A 20,543-nucleotide genomic window follows, 5' to 3' on the forward strand; every position below is an offset into this window, starting at 1 on the left:
TGCATTTTGCTGGTCGGCGATGTTTTATAAACGTAGCAGCGAACAACCCGCTAATAATCGAAATAACGCAGTTTTATGAAAACCTTGTATTCAGAATTCATCGACCGTTAACGGTTTTCTCGTGTGGTAATTCGAAGAAAAACAGCAGCCTGTTAAAACAACGCCAGCGACTGCCTGTGGCAACAACGTCCGCTTGAATACGAGTCCGACTGCAACCACTAGACGTTTAAAGGTTCCGAGTTAATAAGCATGATTTTTCTTTCTATTACAGAAAAGCATTTAACATTAAACTGCGTGTTTAACAAATGGGGTTCCTGAAAACTTCCAATACCGAGTTATTGAAAAAGTGCAGAATCATTCAGAAGGCAACTTAATCAGACATAGAAATAAGTTTTTATTTCAAAGCAGTGAGCAGGCTAAAAAAAAAAAAAAAAAAAAAATTATAATTCCAAGTCTTCATCATCTGACATAAAACGTTAGATAATAAGCCTTCTGTGTAGGTGGCAATATGAGTGCGTCTGATCCACCATTGAATCGAGAAAATATGAAGTAATGCAGCAATTAATAAAGATTAACTGTAAAGATCATACAAGTACTGAAAGGTTTCAGTGAATGGTGGATCTTTCGAGGATTTTGTATTCATTTCTTCTTAGGGCCAGAATCAAGAGGCAACCCAATGTCCTTTCCACGCAACTTAAGGCCTAAAAATTAAGAAGAAAAAAATATTTTAACAATGAAGAAAGACAAAATGAATTAAAATGTTTGTTCGGTTAAAAATACAGAACTTTATTATATAAAGGTTGCCTTAACCATTTTAAAAGTTACTAGAATTACTAAAAGTAAATTTAACCCACACTACCAAACCTGTTCCTAACCTTAGACCACCTCAATAGCTGCAAGAGCGTTATGCTATACAATGAACACAATATACTTTATTTTTTATGCAAAGTACATAGTACTTCAAGCCAACTAATATAAATATGAACCTATATTTTTATGACGACTACCGTTTAAAGTTTGGGGTCAGTAATATTATAATTACAACAACAAAAAAAAAGATTCAATAAATTGAATTTGACTGTCCTTTTTGAATGTTTATTGATCAAAATAAAACAAATCTAATAAAAAAAAAAAAAGTTATCAGTTTGAGCACCAATCAGCATATTGAAATCTTTTCTGAAGGATCCACTGCAGACTGGAGCACTCTCAAAACAGCTCGGCCAGCACAGGAATAAATCACAATTAAAAAGAAAACTTTTGAAACAAAAATAACATCAAGTGTTTCGCTATATTTTTCCATGCCGACCTAATGAGTATAACAGACCGTTTACAAAAAATATATATTTTTAAATCTTTCTGACCCCACTAATTTTATTCTACCTAAATCTATATTGAATCCACTGATAACAAAGCCACAGGCCAAATCCCAAACCAGCTTTAAGCGACTCTTAGGCCTACAAATAGCGCATTTCTATGATGACCCTCCCTGGTATTAAAAATACAGGAGGCGGTCTATGAGATGGACTTAAAGTACGTGAAGCATGGCTCAGCAAAATCAAAATCATACCAATGGCTCGCTCAATCTTCCCCATTACTTGGTTATTGGGAATGGCCTTCCCAGATTCGTACTCCGCAATGATTTGAGGCTTCTCATTGATTTTCTGCAAGAAACACAGTTATATATACTTTTAAGTAAACCCACACTGCGGTGTAATTAAAGATGAATCATGCAGTAAAGCAATAAAGCGCTCACAGTCGCCAGGTCTTTCTGGGTGAGGCCTTTATCCTGCCGGCCCTGCTGGATCACCTTCCCCACTTCCAGAGGCACTCTCTGATGGCTGAGCTCCTCTGTCTCTCGGTCCAGCTTGGCCGTGTTCTTGGTCACAACGTGCTGTTTGTTTTGTCCAGCAGCCCCTTCAAAGAAGAAACCGCTCGTTTAAATTCCGGTCGTAAAACGCGCGGAAGACGTATTTATTTATTTATTTTTAACGCGCTTACATTTCTTCGACGTCTCGACGGCCTCTCCTTTCCTCTGAGCAGTAATGATAGCCTGAAACACAAGCACCGTCGGCGTTATGTAAAGCGAAACTCCGCGAACTGCGTTTCTTAGGCTTCCGCCACGTTTCGCTCCCCGACTAATTCGACGATAACATTTCTGCGGCTTTTATTCCCAGATCGGCATTTCAAACTTGGACAGATTGAAGCCATTTTGCGCATTATTCGAGGCCAAACGTTTCAAAGCTGGTCACGGCACCGACGCGTTTGTCTAACGTGAACTAATAGCGTCAGCAAACTGTGTAACGTTAGCAGATGGCTGTGAAATACCTGCTTAGACTTCGACTGTGCGGCCGATCCCTTCTTCCTCAAAACGGTCACGGTGTCCCAGTCGCTCTCTGCCATGTTGTCGACAATTATTTGAAGAAGTGTTTGATTTTTAGGCGACAACGGAGCGCTCAACTTGTCGGGCACGTCCCTGCTCTTTATGCTAGTGAACTAAACCGGATATACGTCACGCTATAAGGCACATGTCAACAAGCCCCTGTAACGTGTATTAACCCATGTCGTATTGCGTGCATGTGTGTTTTTAAAAAAAGGGAATAGAGAAAACGGTTGTGTTTTAATCCGGTTTAAGTTCAGTTGTGCGATAAACTGCGATATGACTTCTTAAAGCTTTACATTTGCCCTGCTTGGTATCTGATGCAACAATATAATGGAATGACAAAGTTTTTTCTTCACAAAATCATGTTATAAATATATATATAGATTTGTTTGCTTATCGTTATGTTACAAAATAGTTCAAAGAGCATGTTTTGGTCGGTGGATACGTCTGTGTTTATTTGTTTAGCCCAAAGTGGTCACGACAGATGTCAAAAAAAGTATTTTTAGTATGTTTAGTCAATAAACATATCTTTGGAATGTAGGGATTAAATTACATTGGTAAACTAGCTGGTTTAGGCATCTCATCAGAATTATATTAATACTCTTTAGTAGGGACATATTACTTAATTTGCCTGAACCTACACGTTTACATTTTAATTGAATCCTTTCATTACATTACAAAGATAAATTTAATGTGTAGGAAAAAAGAGAATAAAAACTAGTTCACATGTAAGCTATTTTTCTTTAAACTCTTATTTGTTTGTTCGTTAAGTCATCCATCCGTCAGTTTTTCATCATGTGTTAAGGTTGTGTAACTGTTCTTAAAGAACAATAGTATTGTTTGACCCGAATTGACTTTTAATACCTTTAGGAATCTTGCTCAATCTGCAATGGAATTTTGCTCAGAGAAACTCTATAAACTTCATGCGGTTTGTCAAGTGTATGAAGCTTATTAAACAAAAATCAACTATGTTTCAAAAGAGCAGTCTTTAGGTGCCTATGTATGTAGGTCACAAGAGCATTGCTAGGGTTCTAATAGTCGTAGCGTGAACATGGACTCGGAGACTGACCCCTGCTGGTATTTATAGACTGCTGAGTCAGGGTCAGGAACTGGCAGATCACTGCTATAAGCAAAAGCGGGTGCGGAGACTGACTTCGACAGCTGCTGAGATATTAAGCAACCATCTCAATAAAAGCTTGATCTCTGCTGTTGCACATTTATGTAAGCAGATTTACCACAACTTTCAATAAAATAATGATTTCATGCATCTCTCTCTGTCTCTCATTTTCCATCTGTAAAAGCTTTTGAGATTTCTTGAAATTAATATTAATGTACAAAGTTGTAATCACGTTCCATAAAATGTATTTTATTCATGTTGCATCCATTGTAAGTATTTATCTCTGCATTTTTAGGCATGAATAATCCAAACATGCACACACACACACACACACACACACATTGCATACATATATTCACAACAGTATGTTTTAAGTTGACACAAAATAAAAAAATCTCTTAATAAAAGATGCAGAATGTGTTTGATGTAGGATATCTTTTTCCTCAATCTGTACAACACTATAAGACGTTTTTGGTTTACAGTAATCGTGTATAAAATTCATTGAAGGATTCATTTATTTCCAGAAGACCCATACCGCACATAACACTGCTGTGGAAATCTTACAAAATGGCACATCTGGGGCTGGCAGCGATCGGAATTAAACAACATACAATTTCATAGAAACAACATTGCAGTTTTTTTTAATAGTGAAAAATGTGCTTGAAATGTTCAGTTTGAAAGCTTAAGTTTTTATATTTATATAAATGTGATGCATTCATAGTATCATGAAATGTCAGTACAGTTGTATTTAAACTCCAGACACAGAAAGCAGTCCAGAAAAAATCCCAAATTATCTGCGGTGGTTTCACTTACAACTTCAAACCTTTTTTGAAAATTATATACAATTCCAAGAAAATAGAAATCTGAAATGACTCATTATGCTGCTTGATATAGTCCCTGAGCAAATGTTTCGCTCACTTCCTGTGATCAATAAAATCCATCAGCCGACTGATACAAATCGCACATACTGGTTTGGCCTTCATCGATGCGGCAATAAAAAATACTTGCATCAACATCCTTTTTTTTTTTTTAAGTGAAAGGAAAAACTTTGCACCTGATGCTTTTCCAGAGCATTTCTCCAAACCTTATATTGCTTTGGCAGAAATGGAACAAGAAATAGTCGGATCAAGCTTATGGATATGTGCTGCTTGTTAATTAAAAAAAAAAAAAATAAAAATTTGCACACGCTTTTTAAAATAGACATAGGGCACTTAACTTGAACTGAAAAAAAAAAATAAAACAAAAAAACGTATGGCGACTTTTGAAATCCTTCAAAAGGTACTGATCAGTAGAGGGGGCTCCAGTTGAATGTTCCTATTGATATTAGAGTCTGGCAAGTGTTGGAAGACAGCCACACCATCTCCACTAAACTGTAATGAAGGAATCCTAAGGCAAAGCCGCATCCGACGTCTGTCAGATGGTGGCGACCCAGCAACACACGGGACATGCCGACTAGGACTGCCCATAACACTAGCAAAATACGCAGGGGAACTGCAAGCACCAAGTGTGCCAACAGGAATTTAGATACCATGACTGCTCGGCTTGCGTGGGCTGCCGGGAAAGAATAGATGTCCATGGCCAGGTAGTCGAGGAAACTGGGCGCTATTTCCCATGGCCCTTTGCGCTTCACCAACTTCTGCATGCCTGCTACAGTCATCACGTCCAGTAAGAGAGCTGTAAAGCAGTCACATTTACATTTACGTTATTAAAGCAATAGAAAACTCGCAAGGATGTTTATGGCAATCTGCTGTATAGAATTTACTTTTCCTTAAGTCTGAGGTTTATTCATTTCACCTGTGTTGGGAAAGGGCTTTTACTTTTGCCAAAAAAAGAACTTTCTTTCACTTTTTTTAAACAAACAAGCATTCCCTGCAAAGATTTAAAAAGTAACATAAAGTAACCCATTACTTTCCATAATAAGTTAGTAACTTAATTTGTTACTTTTTTAGAGAGTAACGCAATATTGTAATGCATTACTTTAAAAAGTAACTTTACCGAAACACTAATGTGTACTAATCTGGAAACATCAAGTAAGAATGAACTAAATGACTTGAGCTGTTTGTGACAAGAGAATCAGACGTACATGCAATGTTGGGAAAACGTCGTGGTGACAATTAATTTTTCTGAAAAACTTGGCAGGCAAAAATAATCTATGCAATGAATAGCTCACAGAAAGTCACTTTCTGTTGATCAATGTAGAAAAATTCATGAAAAAACTGTGAAAAACCTGCATGAGGAAATCTTTTGCCCTCTCACTTGCAGTTCCTGATCACATGGATTCCTGCAGAAATGACTACGTTTTGCTGATAAAAATTTGCTGACAAACGAGAAAACACCTTAACACTGAGGTGTACCGCGAAGGAGGCAAAATCCCCTTTTTGCGCATCTCAACGAAGGACAGAAATAGTTCTTGTTAGAGGAAAGAGCTTATTTCTGAAATATTTGCCATTAAACGTTTGTTTAAACATTGATTAATCCATTTTTAGGCTTTACAAAAAAAAAGAAGTGACAATTTTTGTGACAAACAGGATTCAGTGGTGCATTGATTTCTACGGTTTTCTCATTCACTGAATGCGTCCTGACATCCATGCTAATGTGACTGGTTATCAAAGCACCCCTAATCCAAGTTTACCATAATACAAGCTTTTTCCCATGGTAAAGCTCAAGAGGTCGGTATCGTCCCGTAATAAAAGGAACATCTCTGGCAGGGTTTATATCTGACACGCGCGCGAACCACATGACCGCACTAGTAAGTGTAATTAAGCTTACAAACCGTGATCACCAAAGAGATAAAGATGCACGACACGAAACCGACTTCAGAGAAATGGATTAAACCACTGGAACACTTTTACATTACAATTCTGTGGAGCTTCGAAATCCACTTTCACAGCATGGACCTATACCACGCTTAAATACCTTACTTCGCATGTGTTCTGAGAGCAAATGTTCATCTGGGAGCAAATGATGGGAGAAGATTAACTTGTGTGTTTCAGCTTCAGTTCGGTTCCGTTAAAGAAAGTGAAATTAAAGAAGTAGTGAAAATAATAAATTGTAGAGTAGCTTCTCATTATGCTGGAGTGTAATGAAGTAGTCACATGCGTCTGTCGGTCAGAACACATATCCTTGTATTCCCTCATCCACTGACCTACAAACCCAACAGCATCCTCCTCAGCTGCAAAAAGCCCTGCGATTTCAAATTCATCAAAAGGATCTGTGCTTTTCCCGATCACTGCTCCAATCGTTCTCATTCTCGTGACTGATTTGAAAGTCGTTTTGATCAAGTAATTCATCTAAACAGTGGGCAAAAAAGTACATTGCATTTAAATACACGTCCTCCTTTCAGATAGAGTCGCGCAAACGCTAATAAAGTCAACACCGCACACAGCGCTGCGATTATATCCCTAATCTGTTCATTTAAATTGTCCTTAAAACGACGCTAAAGTCGCAACGAGAATATGGGTTTCTCTCACACACTCGGTCCATGCTGGTGTACGTTTCATGCGTGACCAAAATAGTGATGTTTATACAGCCACACACATTTTCAGAATAACACTCGGACGTCCTCCAGAGAGCCAGCGTCCCGTTCCGTATCGGGAATGCGCTAAAACTCACCTAGCAGCAAATTGACCAAAACCTCTTGACCGGCCAACGTGTTGCTTCTCGTGAGACACAAAATCGTGCCGAAGATCCACGGGATGCCATGGCCAGTGAGCGCGAGGAGCTTGACCATAGAGCGCACGCTTCCCCACGACGACGTGCTGTGCGCGCACACGCCGAGCCGTTTAGACATGCAGATATCAATGGCCAGAAGAGAGTTCATAGCGATGCCTTTGAACGAGGGGTTCAGCTGCATGCAGTCTTCTTCTGGTAATTCCTTCTTTTCCTTATTGTTCTCGGCGGGCTCGTGCTGCGCGTTGGCGCCCTGCTGGTTTTGACTTTGCTGGTGTCTCTGCGACGGCCTCCGCGCCGCGCCGCGAGCTTCTGCGCTACCGCTCTTCAAGGGCTGATTCAGAGACATGAACTCGGGTCTGTTCAGCACATTGCTTCGCTCCCTTGCTCTGGTTCGAGTCTGGTTCGCAGGCATTTTGATTTTCTGCGGACCTTCCAGCCTAAACGCGTTTTACTATCCTGTTCTTCACACTGAGAGACAGTGAACGGTCTACCATGTCCATTCCCAGATCATGCCTTGCTCTGTTCTAAGTGTTGCGACTTCTATTCCAGTTATACTAAAAATAGACATTCCAGCCGCCAGGATACATGAGACGCATCCACATGCTGCCGACAATCTAGATAAACAAATGGCACTCAGTTAAGATAATCACCTTGTGCTTGCTTAAAAAAAAAAAATAAACACATAAATAGACGAAATGATTTTTTTTTTTGCATTGCATTGCATTGCGTTGCACTGTATAAGATAATTCGCTTTAAAAAAAAAAAAATAACAACAGTGACTAAGTAAAATGCAGGCCTATTTGTTTATTGATTTTAAAATGTGAAACCTTATAGCCTAATGTATATTTAGCTTTAAATTAGTACTAGCCTACTGGCGCAACTGTAACTATTATCAGCATCTAAAAACTGTCCAAAAAGGTCCTTTCTGATAACGTTAAAAACAAATAAACAAATATTCCATAACTCTATATGGAATATTCCACAACACCCCATTTATATGCCGTTAATTTTGCTTTCTTGATTGTAATCAGAGAGGAGAGGAGAGAAAATTGTAAACATGAAAGCTTATTAGCAAAGCTACTGGTTTTAATAGTTCCCCTGAGTACAATATCTATACAGTGTACTTGATAAGCTTTATAAATAACAGTCATGCACCGCAGTCTGTTATGCTTCTCATAAAGTGGTTCTGTTTCATTTGCAAATTTTTATTTTTTATTTTTTAAACAAAGATGACTGTTGAACGCCTCCGACTCAAAACTACACTACCCAGGATGCAAAACGTCGCCAAGAAGGGAAGTCTAATTCTAAGCCGCTTGGATAAAAAAAGCCAACAGCTGAAGTATTGTATTACACCAGAGGAACCTGACTAGCCTATAATAGGACAAGGGCGACACAAAGTAACCCGACTGGTCACGCTCTGTAAATCTCTCAGATATGACGCGGAAATTAAGAGCACCGACATTTGATTTGACATTAAAAATGTTGGTCTCAAGTTATGCCAGAAGACGCAGCGTGGAGTTGGACCTGTAACGGGACTGTGGATTTAAACTTGAAGTAATGTTGCTTGTTCTTCCTGTCATCCTGAAGGACTGGAGCTAGGTAACAGAGCTAGGTCGTAATGCCGCACTATTGGACGGTACCTGTCAGGTGCTACATAGATATTACTGGTTTAAAATCAAAGGCACGTATGAGCTGACATATATTTTAACCAACCAACACGATATAGCTATTTATTCACTTTAATTGAAGTTTATCATAACAGCCGTGAGATTGAATATGTAAGGTTTATATTGTTATTTTGGCTTGACTGAAGGAAGGGAAAGACCTGGGGTTCTTTAATGCTGTATTAAGAGATTACAAGACGTGAAATGATTCATTATGCTGACATGCCAGGGATCATGTCATAGCACCCTGACCACAGACTCGGGCCCTTTTCTGTCATCATGAATGTTGCTGCTTCATCTGGATACTGATGGGTGTTTGTGCTGCCAGTCTGAAGAGGCTCCGCCATGGGATGTGTACAGAGTGTGAAACTCAAGCCCAGTTTTCATGAGAACATCACGGTCCTGGAACTGCAAGCCTCCATTGATCCCAGCCCGACTGTCATCGATGAGTCCTCTAATGTGGTTCTGCGATACCGCACGCCTTACTTCAGGGCATCGGCTCAGGTGCAGGTGCCACCCATGCTCTGCAAAGAGATCTGGACCGTTGGCTGGATTCAAGCTTGCAATCAGATGGATTTCTTCAATATATATGGAAGCGAAGGAGTGTAAGTGCGTCCAGTGTATGACAGTATACTGATGAATGCTTTATTGCTTTGGGCTCTTTTAAAAATATAAAATGTGGAAATTTGATGGGACCCGAAAACATAGTGAAAAGTGCTCTTTACTTTATTATAATGTTCTTCACAAGAATCACAGAAAGCTTTATTATGGGTCCACATTATGGGTCTTTAAAGTCTTTAAAGATTTGCACCCAACAATATTCAATGGTAAAATATATTATGTGAAAAGGTACACTTTAAAAATGAAAACAAAAACGACAATAAATGTGCACCTATTTAAAGTTGTACATTTATTTAGCCTAAAAGAAATGATGATTACAAGCATTTGTGATGCGTACTGTAAAGCATTTTAAGCAGAAATAAAACAACAACACAGTTCCGCATGTCTGAAACTAATATGATTTGGTTTTCGGGGCAGTGCAATACCATTGAAATATTGTAAAAATGAACTGAACGTAGTTTAGGTGGCATGATGCTGCCGAGGAAATATGTTAAAAAAACGATTTTCAGGATGTTAGTGATGTTTATGGTGCAATTTCCTGAGATTGTTTCCTCAAAAGCAGCAGAGCTGAACACACCCCTAACAGAACAAAAGGCTCGTCCTTTACCAGTGCCAGCCCTGAGAAAACTAGCGGAGGCTTTTTTCTAAGAAATAACGGGATTGTTAATTAAGATCTTATGTAGTCCTTATAACTTCCTTGATTTGAATTAAAGGGTTACTCCACCCCAAAGTAATTTTTTTGGTCATTAATCACTTACCCCCATGTCATTCCAAACTCGTAAATGCTTTATTTAAATGCAATTCCAGAATTTTTTTAAATATAAACTTTGTGACTGTCTCATTGACTGCCAAACAATAAGTTTGAAAGTTGTCATCTGAATCTGCCGTTAGTGGTTTAACCGCAACATTATGAAATGATGAGAATATGTTTTGTACAGAAAGAAAACTAAAATAATGAGTTAATTTAATGATTCAGCACAGTCCTAACAGAACCATCTGAATTAAAAACTTGTGAATTGCTGTTAAGTGTTTATCAGCTCTTTGGACATCTCTTTTGGATTCTGATGGCACCCGTTTACTGCCAAGTAAATATTTGCAAGAATGCATTAACTCACTTCTTTATAAGAACAACATCTGAGAAAGACGTTTCATCTTGCCTCTTTAGATCCAGCTGGGAGCTTCCAGAGCTAAAATGTGGGCGGATCCAGGCCATTAGTGATTCAGATGGTGTGAATTATCCCTGGTACGGCTGCACCACTGAGATGTACACAATAGTGGGTCCCACTAAGAAGAGCACCAAACTCACCGTCAGCATGAATGACAACTTCTGCCCAAGTGTGACGTGGAGTGTCCCAGTGGGCACCACCAGCAGTCCCCTCTCCTGAGCTCCATCCAGAGGGACCAGCGCTTCACCACGTGGCTAGTGGCCATGAATGAAACCACAGCTGAGATGGTGCTACTCCGAAGCATCCGCTGGAGGATGCAGCTCTGCATTAAAGTGGATCCAATGAAGCCTCTGGGTCAGAGAGCCACAGTTGTGGAGCCTCTGATCCAGGAACAGCCTCAAGTCCTAGTTAGAAATGAACCCATCCCAACAAACGCCTTGCTTAAGCCTAATGCCAACGATGCCCAGGTTTTAATGTGGCGGCCTATAAATGGGGACCCCATTGTGGTCATACCCCCAAAATATTGAGCTAATGAAGGGTATTTCAGTTAAATGAAGAATGGCATGGAGTGTGTGAGAATAATAGTCAACAGGCTAACTATGGTTTTAAAGGATGGTTTTAAACGAACAAATGTACTATTTGTGTATTTATTGATGGTTGATAGGCTGTTTGAAAGGACAGTCCACTTAAAAATTAAGATTCTCTCATCATTTCCTCAACTATTTAAACCTGTACGACTTTTCTTCTGTGCATACAAAATTCTTTTGCATTCCACAGAAGAAAGACAATGCATACAGGTTTGTAACAACGTGTACAAACAACTGATTACAAAATTTCCTTTTTTGGGTGGACTGTCCCTTTAAGGGGCACACATTTATCCTTTTGTGTACTGTTTTGTTTTTAAATATTTTTATTATTTGTAATTTGCAAGACAAAAACTGTGTGTGGCCTTTGCATACTTGGCTGTGGACGGAAATTTGTGGCCTTATGAAACATATAAACAAACTGAATTAGTTTGTTCACACAGTATGAGTCGATAATTAAATGTATAATGGAGGTATTTATTTTTAGTCTGGCGTGGCCAATGTTTTACAAAGAAATGTTGCCTTTTATTTTGTGCAATTACAGGAAGCACATTGTGTCCGTGGCTTCTTGCACGATGTTCTGTGAACTAGAACTGTGAATAATTTAGTTGTCTTCTCATATTTTAAGAGGCAACTTTTCAGGTGCACAAGCTGAGTTTCAGGTACTTCGTCTCATTTTTAAACTCGGAGAACTAAGAAGACAACGTGGAAACTACAATAAAATCAGCGTGTAACAATAAATACTGTGTTTTTTGAGTTTTGTTTGTTATCACTTGAAGCTTTACTGAAAATCAGACTGCTTTACTGACTTTGTCATTTTAAATAAGACCTAAAAAGTCAAATTTGCTTTGAAACGGCATTTGAACTTCATAGCCCTGATTTATTTGATAACTTATGACCAATAATTGTATTAGAATCACACAAACGTTGTTCTTTGTTTGAGAGCATCCTCTCAACAGGGACCATATGACCTGATTCTAAAATACTCCAAGTTGTCCTATTTTGTACTCTTATGAATTCATTTAAATCTCAAAAGTCTTGTATCTGCAGAGACTCTGTGGGCATCTTTATTTGTTACGTTGTTTAGTAATATTACTATAAATATGAATAAATGTGTTTAATTTAAAATGGGTAGGGTGATTTTTAATTTGACTTCATCTTCCCCCAAGACATAGGCATAAATATGTACAGATAACTTTTTACAGCAACAACAAAAGTGTATATATACCGTATGCCAAATTAATCAAGTTTTCATATTTATGTAAATATCAAAATGAACTTGCTGCTTTTAAAATTAATAGTACTTTTTCTAACAATTTTTATTTACAATTAATTACAATGATTTATTAAATTCTAAAATGTTTATTTCTAAGTATATCTTTTTTCTTTTTTTTGGACTCCAGTGTTTTCCAAACGTCTGTTTGGATTAGTATTTTTGCAGATTTTTTTGCATTGCATTAAATATCTACAGCAATCAATGTATATATATATATATATATATATATATATATATATATATATATATATATATATATATATATATATATATATATTCTTATTATCTTTTACATGATTTTTTAGAAAAACCTAAATATCAATAAAAACTGCTCAGAATGCTAATAAACCGTATAATTCTAAGGCGATAATATGTTTGTTAAATGTTTTAACTGCTAAAGAGAGATAAGAAAGCTTATGATACAGAACTGCATGAGAAGTGTGTTTAAATGCTTAGATGACCCACTGAATTATACATGAGTTTAGTGATTCTTTGTGCTTTTGCACTGTGACTGCCCCCTCCTCCACGTCTCATACTTTCTATTGTTATGAGACCCACACACACACACACACACTCACACAAGCACACCTGAAGAAAACACTGAAGATCACAGTACTGGTGAGCAGGTAGTCTAAATGACATTTTCTGACCACCCAGCTTTACAAATGATTCCCGAATGGAAAAAGCAGTATATGAGCTATGAGGTGAGTTTGGGTTTTTGTTCCTGGATACATTCCTAATGTTTTTTTAAACTTTCAGGCTTTTATAGACTCTAATAGTTGTATTCAAAACTTAATGTGATTAATTAACCAAAAATAAAGTAGAGTAATGTGTTATATTTCAGGCCCTGAAATCTCTGTTGAACAAGGAAGATAGGCTTAACCTCATTTGTTATGGTAAGAGCATAAACACGTTGGGTCATTTTCACTGCTGAACTGAGAGCGTTCCACTATTTAAATAATGTATGATATCCATTTGCATATTTGCAAGATTTTTACACTGTTAAGTTAAAAATGAGTTAAAAATAAATGCTGGCAAGACATATTTATGACTGTCATATACGGCAGTATAATGTCATAAATTATTCCTTTGAAATTAAAGGCATGATAGATTTCGACTTTCTATGGCAGGTATCCTCACAATATCAAAGGTGAAGCAGGTCAAATGAATCATTAATAATTTTGCAAAGCTGAATGCTTAATAAGGCAAAGGATTAAGATGTGTGCAGGAGTAAGTGAATAACGTTTTAACTCAATTTTCATTCATCCATCAGTAATAATAAAACACTTTATAGGAAAGAGTCAAAGGTCTGTGACAAAAGAGTTCTTCAAAAGCTGCGAAGAAGAGCTGAACAAGGTGAACCTCTTCTTTTCAGGTAGACAACACTAAAGAACCGTGTGCAGATCATTTACAATACACGTGGATACATACTATTACCTTTTATATTTAATAGAGAAGTTATTAGAAGCTCACAACAAATTGGCAACATTTGGGATTGTAGCCCAGGAAGTTTCTGGATCCAGAGTTCAAGGGGATAACTGTGTCATCGGTGTTTTACCACCTACCAAAAGAAGAAGAACCAATCTGAAACAAATCAAAATGGCAGTTGGTGAACTATACCTGAGTTTGGCCTTTCTGCAAACATACCAGGTATTCCTGAAAAACTTTGATGACAAATTTATAATTTTCAATATGCCTGATTATGCTGGAACTTTTTTTTTTCATCTAGGAATTCAACTACAAGTGTTTCTGCAGGATCACTGCAATGTACGATTCGAAGTTTGGTTGTGAACATGGCCTAAAATGGAGAAACGAGAAGCTCGATGCATCTCTACTCAACACGGACAGAGGCGAATGTGAACATCTCATGTCTAAACTGAAGGTGAGAACGTAGCCCTGCAACCGTACCTATAGCTCACTTTATTCATCCAGCGCCTTGATAAAACACTGAATGTGATTCTACAGACATTCATGATTCAGCTGGACGGGGGTGACAAGCTGAGAGCCATGAAAAGGCTTGAGGTCCCACCAATGGACAAAACACTGGTAAGAGCAAAAAGCCTCACTTGTGAAATAAAAATATGGCTCTCTCTCAAGTATACTAAATCATGTTTACAAACAGACTGAGGGCCAGATTTAACAAACAAGGCAAATTAGCATGAGACTGCAATGCCATAAAAGCACCCATGGGAGTGGAAAATTCTGAGGGTGGTCTACAGACAATGTGCAAATCAAAGAAGCGGTGTCTGTGCCATGAGCGAGCCGGAGGGGTCTGGCCTGGCCGCTTCTGTCCGAGTGACCCCCACGACCGTAACAAGCAGAGCCCATGATAATCAGGTGTGGGTAACATTCTCAACAACACAGTTAAGATGTTAAACAATGGCAGTAAATGCCAGTAAACCCACTCCTGGAAAACCTATAAATCACCTTGCATCATTCATTTAAATGCTCTCCTCCCGTAAATGTTGCACCTGAAAAGGAAACTAATTCACACCCACAAAACTCTATCCATGCCTTTTCATCGCTGATTTGTCACTGTGTGTCTTTACAGTATGTTTTTTTAATGCCAGTTTTTGTGAGTTGGCGCAAGTTGTTAGTAAATCTGCCCCAACACACTTTTATTTTTCCTGAAAAGCCATTTAAATCGAAATAATAAATTACTTTAAATAGTGTATTATTGCTTCAATTATTATTTTTTATTTAAATTTTTAAATTTTTATTTTTTGTTAAATGTCAATTTTATTTATATCATTGTTATTTAAAGTTTCAGAAACCTGTCCTGATATTAACCATTTGCCCTTATAGTGCTTTCCCATACTTTAAAAAATTTAAGCCTAATATTATAATAATTCATATACAGGGGTATGGAATAATATATATACTCCACAATGAAGTTAAAGTCCTTTTTGACTAGTGAAGCCAATTTAGTCAGAATTTAGTAGAAGGATAAATTCATTCAAGACATAACTTTTGCATTATTGAAAGGCTCTTACGTTCAAATCTTTTTTCTTCCGTGCAAAGAAAGTCGGCGTGTGGATAATGTTTCGCATTGGCTTTGCTTATGGCCTCATCATGGCTTTACTTACCGCTATAGCTTTCAGAGGTTAGTAAAGTCTTTCATTTTCCCATTTCCCCTAGACGATTGTAAACAAACTACAACAATGATATTAAATATCTGTAATTCTATTAGATCTCTGCTAACCTTATGCATGAAGAAATATAATTATGATAAAATGGTATACTTCAAGCCATATCCCTCCGTATTTATTTGTTGGTTGTTATGTTCTAAGTAGGTAACGTATCCAATTGTCTTGAAAGTGTTAAATGAAACAGACCTGGAGCTCCTGAAGCCTCAGCTGCAGCTTTACAAGGGAAGTTTCTTGCTGATTGAATTTCTGTTCCTGATCGGACTGAACCTGTACTGCTTTAATATATCAGCAATAAATCACGCGCTCATCTTTGGACTGGATCCCAGAGATCACCTCTCATACCACCATATTTTCGAGGCGAGTTATAGTGAAATCACATATTAGTAATATTATGATTGCAGTGCTGAGGTCTCATATGTTTGCCTGTGTACCGCAGATGGCCGGGGGTCTGACTGTGTGCTGGTGCACCAGTTTACTGGCTAGTCTTCATCCTACTGTGTTGCCAGTCCCACAGCAGCTACACCCACTACTTTTTCACAGCTTCCTGCTATTTCTGCTACTAAACCCTTTCGCCATATTTCACACCCAGGCTCGTCGCTGGCTCGTTGTCACAATGGTAAAACATGACAAAGATAGGACCTGGCTTCTTTGGTCGTTGTTGTTTTTATTATTTTAGTCTGTGTTTTACTAGAATTCACCGAATTATCCAAGACCCTCTCTGCGGGTTACATTAATACGCCCAGTACAAAAAGGTCCCCAAACTATCACTAGGGCAGTACCCTCTCAAAAGCTACTGATATATACACTTTAGGTTCTAATATGATTTTAAAAATAGTAATATGCACATTTACTAATATGTAAATAAAGTTGAAAGATGAACATTTGTCTGCTTGCATGACATTTTTCTTGTATTTGGCCCAGTTGTTTCTTGTTGGGTATGAAGGCAGCATGTGCGCATACAACTCTTAATTACTGATTGGCCTGATTTATATACAGTAAATAGTCATAAAATTGCAAGGAAAAAAATTTATGTACGCATATTAACAGTACTTCGCAGTTAAAAAAAATTGTCTGTTCAGGTGACCCTATTTAACAGACAAGACGGCACATTTAATTGTGCCTCTTCTGTGGTAATTATGTAATAAAAAGCAGCTGCAAGTATTTTATGAAATACACGTTCTCATCTCAGAATACACGAGTTTCTGAACGTGGTGACTGATGAGATGTACTTATTCTCATTGAATCATTAATTCAATTGATTCATTCAAAAACACTGACTTATTCATGAACATCCTATGATTTATTCTCTTTTAGTTTCATTTGGACACTTTTTGTTGGCAGAGCAAAAAAATACCTTCAATATTGCTTCTAGAATGTAAGTTTCCTAAAAATGTGAATATCTTAATTTCATACGTTGTATATTAATATCATACGTAAAAACAATATCAGACTTGCGAGCATGCTGCTGGTCTGAAGATGAACAAGGCTGTGATTACTAACATTAGCGACAGCTGTGTTTAATTTGTATTAAATTAAATGTCTTAAATTATATTTATATATATTTAATATATATATACAGTATACACTATACTTGTACATATAACTTACATTTCAGAATGTTGTTGGTACAACAATCCAACCTTGGCAGACACGTCAATGTTCATGTTGAAGTCTTTATTAATAACCAGGGCATATGTATTTTCACCTAGAGCCTTGCTATCTCTGCTGTATACAAAGTTTTACCAATAGTACACATTTTACCAGCGGTCCTCTCAAGAGAATGCATCATCATATGCGGCGTCCTCATTTATGCTTTAAAATGTCTATATTACAGAGTAAGGTCTTGGCAGCCCCTTTTCAGCCTGTGGGCTTTGCAGAATGCTGGCTAGCTGATCAATTCAACAGCCTCAGCCCTCTGTTACTTGGCTTGAGGGATCTGCTGTGCTTCTATACGTATCAGATCAACTGGAGAGACATGTGGTCTGACAGGTCTCTATCCGCAGGTAACCATCTAATTGCTACTGCATTTGTGCCTCCGGTATTATTAGATCATATTATATGCTTAAATTGGGTCACAGATCAAAGTAAAATTAAGTTTTAGGACAGAATTACTTGTCAAAGTTTGTAGAACTATATGTTTCAAGAAACCTCTTTATACTCCTGTCTTGTTTTCTCTTGATTTTCTTCTGTTTGTTACAGTGAGTCTGGACCGTGGACATTATAGTATGTCTGTAACCTGTCTGATCCAGTGCTTTCCACCATGGTTGAGATTTGCACAATGCCTGAGGTGCTTCTGGGACACTGGGCACACGCTACATCTCCTGAATGCAGGAAAATACTTCACTGTGTTTCTTATGGTCACATTCGCCAGCCTCTACAACGTGGCCAGAGGTACCGTTAGAGCACAACATTTTAATTTACAGAGAAAGCTTTACACGTCCAGCACTGATCTAAACTGATTGTATTGGTTTGAAGACAAACAAGTGACCGAGAGCACCTTTAGCATATGAGAATATGTTCTTACATTTTAACCAAAAACTAATCTAAGAGTATCTACAGAGGTTTAACGGTTAATGCAAGGGCCTTGAAGTGTATAATAGATAATGTTCAGTTTAACGTGTGAGTGTGTGTGTGTGTGTGTGTTTGATAGAGAGATCTGCTCTGCTTGTGGAAGAGAGGATATACCTGTATATATGGGCCGTGGCTACCTGTACAGGTGTTATAGTTACAGTGAGCTGGGATTTAAGGATGGACTGGGGATTACTTCAGGGAAATGGTCTGCTAAAAGACGAGTTGGTGTTCTCCCAACAGGTAAAAGTTAATATACAACTGTAATACTGTAACACAATTGTAACAACTGAAAAACCTTTATAGTTCTTATTAGGTTTAATAGTTTTTTTAATCTGAAACTGTTAACATGATATAGAGCATTTGGGATATTAAAGGAATGGTTCGCTCCAACGTTTTGGTCTTATCTTCACACAAAGCTAAAATATATCAGGGGCATAGAAACACATATTTGAAGTTTTGCTATTTAGGTTAGATTTGATTGGCCAATGGGCTGGTTTTGTTATACAGATCTGGCATCACTGTTTATTGACTATCATTTAATCTATCGGATATCATTTAAAATGCATTAAATGAAAAAATAAAGGTTTATAGAGTTATGATTTATATTTTATAGATATTGTGCTGTACCCATGAATGTCTATGTGACCCGCATGGTACTGATTATTCATTCTCAAAAGTTAAAACTTATTCATGTAGCAGGTGATGTGAACTGGGCCAGACATTTTTTGGTAGTAGAGATACCATTGTACTACTTTCTGCGCTGTCAACATTTCAGATCCAGCATATAGGTATTATTTGTGACAAATCACAGCTTGTTGTTTGGGATTTAGTCTATTTGGTGACGGTGCAAGCTTTTAAATTTCAGGCCAAAAAGTTGGCATTAAATAATTCACTAGGGGTTAAAGTGACCTGCAACAGCTCTAGAACAGTCTTTAATAATGAGAGATGTGCTCTTTCAGTGGTATTACTATGCAGCCATGCTGGCGGATGTGCTGTTGCGGGTCTCCTGGGCTATAAATATCCTCCTGGCTCAGATGAAGGATTCAGCTGCAGCTGCCACAGCAAGTGCCCTGCTGGCACCACTGGAAGTCCTCAGGTTAGATTTCAGTCACATGCTTTCAGCAGCAAGACAGCAAGTATGTAAACTTGTAATCCGGGATGATCAGTGCAAATTACATTTTGCTATAATTTGATTTTAAAGTAGCTACTGAGTCATATGACAAATATTCAGGATTATATTGTACCTTAACAAACCATTTTATAAACTGTAAGAAAGAGTTTTTGAAGTTGTAAAAAAATATATATACATTTAACAAGAAAATACTATTTCAGTCTTTGTTTCAAAGACTCTCATTTACTTTCATTCCTAAGTGGAAATTGTTTTCGATATAGGAAATATATTTTTAGAGGTTATTTGACTATTTATCAGAATATTTACTATTTGATGTATTCACTCCCTAAATTGTTTCGTTCTGTTGAACCAGACGTTTTATTTGGAATCTCTTCCGGCTGGAAAATGAGCAACTGAAAAATTGTGAGAAATGTTGTGCCGTTCGAGATTTCTGCAACATCTGGAGACGTCTGGAAAAGGATCAGGATGTGCTATCTAAAGACCATCACAAAATGAACACACGTGCCACAATATGCAGTTTACTTCGCCAAAACGCAGGTTATTTTCTGGACAGCTGCTGAATCAGTTTTAAAAAGAATTGTTTAATAATTCAAAGAACATTGTTCATTTTTCAAATATCATTGACTGTGTTGTTCTTTTTCAGGGTAAAGGAGACAGAACTGCCTGTTTGGAGAACAGATGCAGAGATTCATCTATGCATTTAAGAAAGAAAATCTGTCTGTATGACTTGAACAAAATTTAGTTTGAAATATTTGATCATGCAGGTAGGCAAATGAAATGTTAATAAGAAAATAGATAAGAAAATGATAATCATATTAACAGTAATGAATTCTGTAACTATCTCTGTTCATCTAGACCTTACTGAGGTATTGTAAGTAAAACTATACTAACGTTTTCATGTTTCCTTTACGATAAAACAGTTTCATTGTAATCAAGCAAAAGTCATTTTTAACCAACAATAATAGGCATAACCTATAATTATCCCTCAAAATAATCCTTTCCTTTATTTCGCTTCCAAAAAACAATCATACAATCACGTTTCAAATGTCCAGACCAGCTGATATGCAAAAAACAGGCAAGCATTTACTATACAGCAGCTTGAGAACAAGAGTAAGATTAAAAAGCTTGAGAGGGAAAACTGAGAGTCCAGGCTACTCTCTAGAGAACTGTTGTTCTCTGTTCAGCTTCCCTTACTGTACTGAACTCAGCAG

The 20,543-nt window shown here is 37.4% G+C and overlaps 2 protein-coding genes and 1 pseudogene across 2 annotated transcripts; 1 reads left to right on the forward strand and 2 right to left on the reverse strand.

The window, feature by feature from the left end:
- Positions 1 to 374: 374 nt before the first annotated feature.
- On the reverse strand, positions 375 to 2,504 carry edf1 (endothelial differentiation-related factor 1). Its single transcript, XM_043240333.1, has 5 exons — positions 2,326 to 2,504; positions 1,999 to 2,050; positions 1,754 to 1,914; positions 1,568 to 1,661; positions 375 to 701 (listed from the first exon to the last, which is right to left on the reverse strand). Exons 1-5 carry the CDS (start codon positions 2,398 to 2,400, stop codon positions 640 to 642), a joined length of 444 nt encoding a protein of 147 aa, XP_043096268.1. The 5' UTR covers positions 2,401 to 2,504; the 3' UTR covers positions 375 to 639.
- Positions 2,505 to 4,637: 2,133 nt separating this feature from the next.
- On the reverse strand, positions 4,638 to 7,759 carry LOC122345836 (inactive phospholipid phosphatase 7). Its single transcript, XM_043240323.1, has 2 exons — positions 7,110 to 7,759; positions 4,638 to 5,171 (listed from the first exon to the last, which is right to left on the reverse strand). Exons 1-2 carry the CDS (start codon positions 7,579 to 7,581, stop codon positions 4,783 to 4,785), a joined length of 861 nt encoding a protein of 286 aa, XP_043096258.1. The 5' UTR covers positions 7,582 to 7,759; the 3' UTR covers positions 4,638 to 4,782.
- A 167-nt stretch (positions 7,760 to 7,926) lies between these two features.
- LOC122345839 lies at positions 7,927 to 11,945 on the forward strand (annotated as a pseudogene).
- Positions 11,946 to 20,543: the final 8,598 nt, after the last annotated feature.

Source organism: Puntigrus tetrazona, chromosome 5, assembly GCF_018831695.1.
Source record: "Puntigrus tetrazona isolate hp1 chromosome 5, ASM1883169v1, whole genome shotgun sequence".
NCBI classification, from domain to species: Eukaryota; Metazoa; Chordata; class Actinopteri; order Cypriniformes; family Cyprinidae; genus Puntigrus; species Puntigrus tetrazona.